At 33.8% G+C, this 9,994-nt stretch overlaps 1 protein-coding gene across 1 annotated transcript; it reads left to right on the top strand.

Moving 5' to 3' along the window:
- The first annotated feature begins 1,787 nt into the window (after positions 1–1,787).
- LOC127716238 (uncharacterized) lies at positions 1,788–5,390 on the top strand. The gene has a single exon (XM_052222362.1). The coding sequence runs from the start codon at positions 1,788–1,790 to the stop codon at positions 4,815–4,817; it is 3,030 nt and encodes a 1,009-aa protein (XP_052078322.1). The 3' UTR covers positions 4,818–5,390.
- Positions 5,391–9,994: the final 4,604 nt, after the last annotated feature.

Consider the following 9,994-nt stretch of genomic DNA (forward strand, 5'->3'; position numbering starts at 1 on the left):
TTTTACCATAGAATTAATCTTCAAATGGAATCATTTCTTATACCATTCCACTAAGTGCCAACAGAGGAAATGCAAATCGCGAGGTGAAGACTTTCTCGTACATATGCCCCTGGCCATTAACTACATTAACTGACATTGCATTGTGACTTCAAAGTAATTACTTAAAAAATAAATGTTCATAAATTCATATTTATATCTGTCAACTTTTACATGTTGAACAAAATGTCTAATTTTATCCTTATATTTTTGATGCTCATAGAAATTGACAACTTCTGCTTCTGGTGGACTGTTATTCTCAGCGGGTGTATCATTACCCAAGTTTTCTGTGCTTTGTTATAAGTACTGTAACCATAGAATATGATTATCAAAAATCACTACTGTTCAGCCGGGGTTTGAACCGGCTTGGACCCCTGGCGCAACAGGGTTGGATTTAGGGGATTGGGACGCCCCCTTATAGAGCTACATATATGGTTATTTTTTTTTAAAAGTCCCACTCCTAACGTTGCCTTAGGGGTCCTCCTGGATCCAAATGTACAGTAAGCCACCCTTCTACCCACTGAGCTAAAGGAATGCTATACTAGCAGTTAATGGAGGGTATTGATATAAAGCAGCAGTACACCCCCCATCTCAAAATTCATTATACCGTAATAATGATATCCAACATCGAAACCTAGCTATACTCTCTAAATCTCATTTCATATCGTATTTCAGTTTGAGCGCCAAATGTAATTGTAAAATATAAGCCTCGTCTTCCCAGGGATAGATTAAACTGTCAGTAGTATCAAACTTTGTGGACACTTACAAGCTTGTTCTCAGTGCGACAATGTGTCAATGACTTAACTGCATGGTCTGCGTAGTTTCTTATATTACATTGAACCTGGGTTAGTTTGCTGGTTTCGGGGCTGGATGGACACAGCAAAAAGGTACCAAGAAAACGTTACAGTCACTTATTGTTATACCATTCCCTTCACAGAACGATTAAATATTTGTACTAAGGCAAACTTGACCTTAGACATGTGTGGCTACTCTATTTTTTGCCTATTGATTTTGACATAAGAATAAGGAGATGTGGTATGATTGCCAATGAGACTACTAACAATCCACCAGAGACTATAGGTCACTACTATACGGTCTGCAACAAAGAGCAAGACGGTCGTTGTTGCAGGCCGTACGATGACCTATATTGTTGCTTACATCCACGTCCTTTGGTTTCTGTCGAATAGTTAGTTTTGAAGACTCATACTGTATATAAAGTTAGCAATACAAGATTCCGATGTTCATACACACTTGTTTATCTTAAGGGGTTCCCAACCTTTCAGTCTCGAGTGTTTTCCCAGAAACAAGCGTCGTGCGCATTGAAATCGATATTACCCAGTATACGATCTTTTTTTATAATGAGAAACAGGTTTCACCCTTCAATAGGAAATGAATTTGTTGTTTAGGTTACTGCGAGTGATGCATCCATATAGCAAGGGATGTTTTCCCTGTCGACGCAGTCAGTCGGAGTTCATTCGATTCACTTAGATTTTTCTTTTGTTTTGTGTAATTAAAACGTATTTACGAGTTGTCAACATCGGTAACCTACTGTTGCTTCATAGATGCAGCAACTAAGCATAAATAGTCAGTCTGTTTTAATCATTAAATAATATGAATAAAAAGGTATGTCGGTTAAGTGCTAAAGTGGCAGTATTACTTAGTAATACGTAAAAAAAATGATAACGAAACGGTTACCACATACCACAGGGCATTCAACCATTTCGAATTATTTTAATTTTTCAGATACAAAGATGGTAGAAGAGAGATCAGTCTTGCTATGCTTACTTGGACTTTTGTCAACTTCATACGCATTGGATGTCTCCAAAACAAACTGTGAACTGAAGCCTGTTGATGAGAGCTTTGCGAAATATATGGATAACCCTGGAATAACATTGAATGAATTTTATTTCAAAATGAGGAACTATTCTCAAGATCCTTTATACCATAATACGGGAGAAAATTATAAACTTTGGCGGTGGCATAGAACTAGAACTCAGCATGGACGCACTTTACTCATGCTTTCGTTTCATTACGATGTTCTTTCAATGACCATATTAACTATTGGTGTCGAACCTTCAGAAGTGTTACTGCAAGACAACCCATTTGGTTGTTTTGGTAACATTACAGTTGAAGAAAGGGGGGATTTATTACGAGAGCTAATACTCAATGATTTTTATGTAACTAAGAAAACTAGTTCTCAGATTGAATATGAATCTCATACAATGAGAGTAGTGTATGCATGTAACTCTGTTGTCAAAAATTATCACGGTTATGGAAAGTTTATAAATAGGTGTTGTAATTTAGAGCCTAATGGACAACTATTGTGCACTGATCAAGTTGAAGACGCGTGGATTACTTTGTTATATGTCTGCATAACACTTGTAAAAGTAATGGTATTTTTATTTGGGCCGCTTATGGTACCGAGTCATATGTATGATGTTTCCTACATGGCATCACAGTATGTGGTTAAACTTCAGAAGGAACTTAAAATGAAATTGTTTGTTACTGAAAGTGCTCAGACTTCTGTAAGATACAAAACAAGATTAACCATACAAGATATATCAGAATGGACAAAATTTCAAGAAGTTTTAGGGGAATTTCCAATGGATGAAGTAATTCCGATCCAAATTCCGGAATTGAAAATTAAAGTAAAAGGAAAACGAGTAATCCCAGAAAATGAACCTCCGACGGGTCTATTGAGAACCCTTTATGACAATTTAGTGCGTTGTAAGGTTAAAGCCTTAGACCCATTTAACGAATGTTGTGACCGTAGCGTGTATGCCAAATTTGAACCGCAGTTTAAGCATAAATGTACTTGGCACATGTGTGCCCAGACTTTTATCCGAGTACTTATGGTTTTTTTAATACCTATTCCATTTTATATGAGAATTTTTCTGTATTATCAGTTCGAAGAGGGTGAGCTTTTAAATCGACGTAATTTTTCAAAATCCCAAGGTTTAGCTGAATATTATGACTTTTACAGAACAAATATTATTCAACATTTGTCACCGACACATGGAATATTTATCGCTGCTTATGTATTTTATTTTCTAACTTTTGTTTCAATCGCACTTCCAAGTAAGAGCGTGAGTGAAAAGGTCAAATCAATCGCACGATGCTCATTTCAAGACATGCTTAATGTTGAAAGAACAAGTGTTCTTCAAGTTTTGCTTAGAATTGGACTATGGCCATTCAAAAACTGGGGCCTACTCGCCTTATTAACAGCACCTGTGTACACATGTGTGATGGCACCAGCATGCTCGTTAATCTTCGCAGTTTATTGCTTACCGACTATTTATTTAACATACAGACTTTTCTATCATGCTAGAAATAAAATTGACTACAAAGAACAAAATGTAGACGATGAATCGCCATTGATAACACGTAAACCGAGTGTGGTTAAAATTAAGAAAATAAAAAAGAACATCACGAAAATAGACAAAACGGTTCATAAAAGGCTGATGTCAATCTCAGAAAATGAAGAACATATATTTCCTTGTACATGGGGAAGCGGGACAATTTATAACATTCGGAGATTGATTGTTCAGGTTTTAGTAGGTGTTTTTTGTGTATCATGTTTATACTCTTTTATTCTATTGTCTGTAGAGGCGACTGGTATACTAGTGGAAATAATGGCGTTTACCATGATGGGAATCATAGTGAATGCTGGGAGTACTTTGCGATACGTTTCAATGGCATTGTTAGTTTTAGTGTATATGCATGATTGCTATAATAATGTTTATGAAAGTTATTTGACGTTTAATAAAGCCGTTATAGATGATATCATGGATCGAGTAGAAGATCTTAAAACGGTTGCTAGTTTACCATCCAGTATGCAAGAAAGCATTGGATTTACTGTGAAGCCTGTTGAGGCGGTTGACCGAATTCCAACTGCATTTGTATTTGATAAATCCGAACCAAGATGGCGTATAGGTCACCTTTTACTCTTTTTGGATTCATTTGACACTCCGAGAATACCACTCCGACTTTTCAAAAAATTGTGTGAAGTGAGAGTACATGGAGCTCCTGGACCAGTATATATAAATTTACTTCGAGCTACTGGTAAATTTTTTATTATAGTTGTGTTTTTATTCTTTGTTATGATAGTGGTTATGGCGTTTGGGAACGTGCATCAGATCTCATCAACCAATCAGACGCTAGCTACACTAGCAGGCGGGTTTGTTCCGATGCTTTTGAAAAACATTTTGCCTCGTAAATCTGTAAAATTAAACCTTAAGACATTGAGCTTTAAGGGGCAGATAGATGAAGTTATTTGCGAATTTAAACAAAATTGGCCAGTTTGTGACCTGGTGATTGAAAAAGACGAACCGAAAAATGACGATGAAGACGAGAATAAAGAAAATAGTGATATTGGTGATGAAAAGATTGGTAGTCCAGAATTAAAACGTAAAAAAAGCTGTGAATCTATTCTAGATGGGAAGCCGGAAGACAAGGAGAAAGAAAAGGAAAAAGAAAAACCAAAAGAAAACATTTTAGAAAAGTACATGAAAGAGAATGCTGAGAGAAAAAATAAAGACAAAGACAAGAAGGACGGCAATGGGACAGAAGGTAGTGAACGCAATTCAATAGTAGACGAGAATTTTGTTGATCTGTTCGTCGATCTCAGTGTAGCCGAAACATCAGTACCATGGCAGATGCATGGCTCCACAGAATCGGTAGCTTCTGCTTCAATGCTCCCTGATTCGGACTATGTAACAATGGAATCCTCTTTTATAGATACAATGCCACAAATCACAGTGGTTAATTGTGACCGTATTTGAAAATAATGAAAAATTGTAAGCAGTATTCAACACTTTCCCGAAATACAATCATTTGTAAATAAATAATTGATACTCTAGCTGTGTGTATTAATGTTTCTTTTTTGTTGAAACTTTCTAGGATCTTTTACACCATATCAAATCGCTGTGCCAAAACGAACTTTTAGTTGCCTGTAGAATTTTAGTGCAGTAACAACAATCGAATGAAAAGAATGAAAAATGTTCAATCATGTGAAAAAAATATTCATTTTAAATTCAGCATTTTGAAATTATTCAGATATATGCACATGGTGTTTGTCATCAGGACTCGATTGTATTTCTAACAAAAAAATGCCTTCTTTACTTAAGTGATGTGATGTATTAGAATACATGTAAATATGGATTTTTTTTATCAACTATAACGATTCCTTAAGACATGCCCGTGTGACAAACTACTTTTTCGTAAAATACCTAGTTCATAAAAATTATCTTTCATGCGTAGGGGTATATATATTTACAAGATTAGTTATGTTATACAAAACATGGATTATTGAACAGTCCGCATTCAAACGATATGAATAAAGTTTAAAAGAATTTTTTTCAAGTGAAGATTGATCGATGTACTTGAGAATAATTTATTGTGTAATGTTTGAATAATAACCTACTGGCAGACGCAGTGGAGATTGTTTAAATTTTAGTCAATCTAATTAGATCAGGGTGAATCACATCTTCGATGCAGCACGTACCGATTTATTAATAACGTAGCCCTATATCGTTGGTCATATTTGTTACTGTTTAATGTTGTAGATTCACTTACAACAAATAAAATCAGGAACAAAGTGCTTCTAGTTTATAACAATGTTATTTGCTCAAAGATACAAATAGGATCGGAGACAAGTTTAACCAACTTATGAAGTCTTCAAGTCTCCTTTACATAATATTACAACAAAGTGCGTTGATAAATAACCGAGTAAAATTAACATTTGAAATTTGAAAAAAAGATTATAATAATGATATAAATAATGATTATGATAACTATAATGACAACACATAAACAAATGAATAAATAAATAATAAAGTACATAATTAAACACATTCAGGCACGTTTATTTCATATCCTATGTCATCCCTCTCAAATACAATATGTTGTATAAAAGTATATATTTGTTGTGTTCAATTTAACAAATAGATTACTTCTTCGATAAGATTAAAATAAAATATATTTTTGACTTTAATGTGGTAATGATAAGATCAGATTTATTAATGGAATGACGACACATCATATCACAAACAGATGCGTTAAAAATACGGTAACATTTATTTAAATTCCGGAAAATGTGTCCACTGCCTGCTTACATCGTATATTAATATACCCATGGCCTACTTTCTGAGACTTCTTGTTCAGTAATCCAAATATTTTATCGCAAAAGGTAAGCAATTATCAGTATTTGTGTATTTTTTATATACTGAATAATGTACAGAATCCTTAAGAGAATCTTGAAAATTTGTGAAGTCAACAAACAATAGTTCTAGCTTTTTAAAAAGCTTGTCTGACGTACGTCGGTATTTTTAATGGTAGGGGACGTAAGTGTGTGGAACAGGTGAAGCGGGAACAATATGATAAAGTCATGTTTGTTAAAGTCGGAATAAATGTATTACTTCTTGTACACGCATATATATATATGTGTGTTAAAGAATAACTATAATGTTCATTGCATTACTTTGTTACGGTGTTATATTATGAATATTAATTTGTTTGTTACTATTCACATACCCATTTTGGGGTCTTTGAGAAATCAAAACTTGAAACTTGAAACTTTGTTAATTATATTAATTAAAAGTCATTTCGGACCACAATCCAACATATTTAAACAAAAATTCTGTTTAATTTTATTGTCTGAAATTAACATGCTTATAGTGTCACTGATTAACTGTTTTTCATTATTTATTTGAAAAATATTGAAAGAATTGAAATAGAATTTTTTTTTAACACTGATACTTGAAACAAAGATAATCTTTGCTACATATAAAAAGAAAAAAAAACAAATCATGTTACATAAAAAATCTAAAGGTCTTTCTATACATCGATTTCCAGATGATCCTTAGTATGATACAGTTTCACGTACTCTATCTATTTTCCACAACCAAGTTTTCTAGCACAATGGTCTTTTCAATAGTTCGTGGAAATTTTAATATAATAATATTGTCTGTGTATGTATATATATAAAGATCTAGAAAATATGTCTGTTCTTCGGTGAAATGAATAGAGGAAAATTGTGTTTTTACAAAATTATTATTTGTAAAATAAAAAACCAACCAACAATTTTTGTCTCGCCTTGACGGAGTCAAAAAGCGAGACATAAGTATGCTGTTTCCGGCGAAGGCGGCGACGGCGTCAACAATGTTTTAGTTTGTGATTAGGTCTAGTTCATTGTGAACCACTAGTGGTAGGTCAATGATATTTGATATGCAGTTGTATTAGCATTGGCACATCTCATTACCTTGGAGATTATTTGGCCCCGCCCCCTCAGTCAAGGTCTATTGACTTTGAAACTTTTCATAGTTTACATGTATTAGTTTGTGATTAGGTCAATTTATGGGGAACCACTAGTGGTAGGTCAATAATATTTGGTATGCAGTTGTATAAGCATTGGCATATCTCATTTCCATGGAGATTATTTGGCTCCGCCCCCTTAGTCATGGTCTATAGACTTTGAAAATTTTGCTAAGTTAACATGTATTCGTTTGTGATTAGGTCAGTTCAAGGGGAACCATTAGTGGTAGGCCAATGTTAATTGGTGTTCAGTTGTATAAGCATTAGCACATCTCATTTCCATGGAGAATATTTGGCCCCGCTCCCTCAGTCATGGTCTATTGACTTTGAAACTTTTGCTTAGTTTACATGTATTAGTTTGTGATTAGATCAGTTTAAGATGAACTGCTAATGTTAAGTCAATGATATTTGGTATGCAAATTTATTGGCATTTGCAAGTACCGTTTCCATGGAGATTATATAGCCCCACCCCTGATCATGGTTCATTGACTTTTAAACTTTTACATAGTTTACAAGTTAATGTTTGTGTTTAGGTTTGTTAAGGGAACGACTTATAATAAGTCAATGGTATTTGGTATGCAGTTGTATTAGCATTGGCACATCTCATTCCATGGAAATAGTTTAGCCATGTACCTTCAGTCATGGTTCACCGACTTTGAATATTTGCATAACTTACATGTTAAAGTATTGCTATTTTAATTTCAACATTTGCATTATCAAAATTACAAAAAGGCTAGACATATCTCTGTGATAACAGTTTATTTAACAAATATTTTAGAATAGGTCGTATATTTTTGTGTTCTTGTATGTGCAATCTTTTCGATATACCGCATATTGAAATAAGGTCTTTTTGAATTTGACTATATATCAATCGATTTTGTTACTATATTTTCCCGAACCTCTCTTGACTTGCTGCATATATATACAGACAACTTGGCGTGTGCCATGGACGTATATAGCCAATAGAATTTTTTTGAGATTAATATACACGAGGAATTTGTTCCCAGAGCAATATTTCAAATAAATTTTACATAAATCATATATAGCCTGCTGTTTTCATTACTTGCTATATATTATGGGGAAATGATATCATTATAGGTTAATTCTGTTTTTATTTAAGTATTTGCTCATAATCACTATTTACAACTATTTATAACTTGTAATCAGTGGTGTACTCGTGGAGATTGTGCCAAACATCGAAGAGTCCCATTTCTTAATGATTGCAGTATAGACAAGATTTGCCACTTGATTTTGCACTAGGGATCCCAAGACAATTATCGTTTCAACGTGAACATGGAGATTAAAAAGGCAGATAAATGGACATTTTCCTACGCATCTTCCTATCCTTTATAAGTGTTATTTTTATTTTATAACCGTCTAATTTAGCGAAATGAAATGATCCCAACCGAATTCCAATTTTTTTTTGACCCCCCATCACCTTTCTGTAAACGTATGGTCATATGAAATTACCAATTGTGACATATCATTTTAGACGACATGTTTTTATACGACCGCAAAAAAATTTTACGGTCGTATATTGGTATCACGTCGTCGTCGTCATCATCGTCGTCGTCGTCCGAAGACAGTTGGTTTCCGGACAATAACTTTAGTATAATTAAATAGAAATCTATGAAATTAAAACACAAGGTTTATAACCACAAAAGGAAGGTTGAGATTGATTTTGGGGGTTATGGTCCTAACAGTTTAGGAATTAGTGCCAAAAAGGGGCCCAAATAAGCATTTTTCTAGTTTCCAGACAATAACTTGTGGAACAGTGTATGGATCTCTCTGAAATTATACCACAAGTTTCCATACCACAAAGGGATGGTTAGGATTTGCTTTGGGGGGTTATGGCTCAAACCGTTTAGGAATTAGGGACAAAAATGGGTGTCCTGGTTAAAGGACAATAACTTTAGTACAAAACATAATTTAAAACAGTGTAATTACCTCCCTTACACTGCTTTTAAATTATGTTTTAAGAAATGGTTAATGGACAATTACTTAAGACAATTTAAAAGCAGTGTAAGGGAGGTAATCCAAACACAACGTTTTGATTACCTCCCTTACACTGCTCTTAAATTATGTATAAAGAAATGCATATTTATAAAGGAAGACCAGTAAAAATATCTGCAAATGTTGCATATTTTTTTTTACCAAAAAATCCATATGAAAGATTTGACACCATATTTTAAATTCTATTATAAAATAGATTAAGTTAGCACTATGCTAAAAATTTAAATGGGTAATTATGGGTAAACTCCATTGGAAATTTGAATTGAGATTATGACCATATCATGAGGGAAAGAATTTTTTTTGGGGAAAAAGGGGGCGGTCGGTGAAAAAAAATTTTTTTTTGGGGGGGGGGGGGGGGGTAGAAAGAAATTGTGGGTGGTCAATTTTTTCTCATTTCAGATTTCAGAAATTAAAAAAAAAATTCTTCAAATATTTTTTTTTTTTTTTGCAAAAAAAGGGGGGGGGGGTCAATACGCAACAGCATAGTGTATTGCACAAAAGCCAAAAAAAAAGGGGGGTAATTTTTTTTTTTTTTTTAGTTTTTTTTTTGTTGGGGGAGAGGGGGGTCAATTCGCAACAGGAAAGTGTATTGCACAAAAGCAAAAAATTGAATATAAATTCAAATCATATAACC

This window comes from Mytilus californianus, unplaced genomic scaffold (genome assembly GCF_021869535.1).
Source record: "Mytilus californianus isolate M0D057914Y unplaced genomic scaffold, xbMytCali1.0.p SCAF_9, whole genome shotgun sequence".
In the NCBI taxonomy this organism is placed as follows: Eukaryota; Metazoa; Mollusca; class Bivalvia; order Mytilida; family Mytilidae; genus Mytilus; species Mytilus californianus.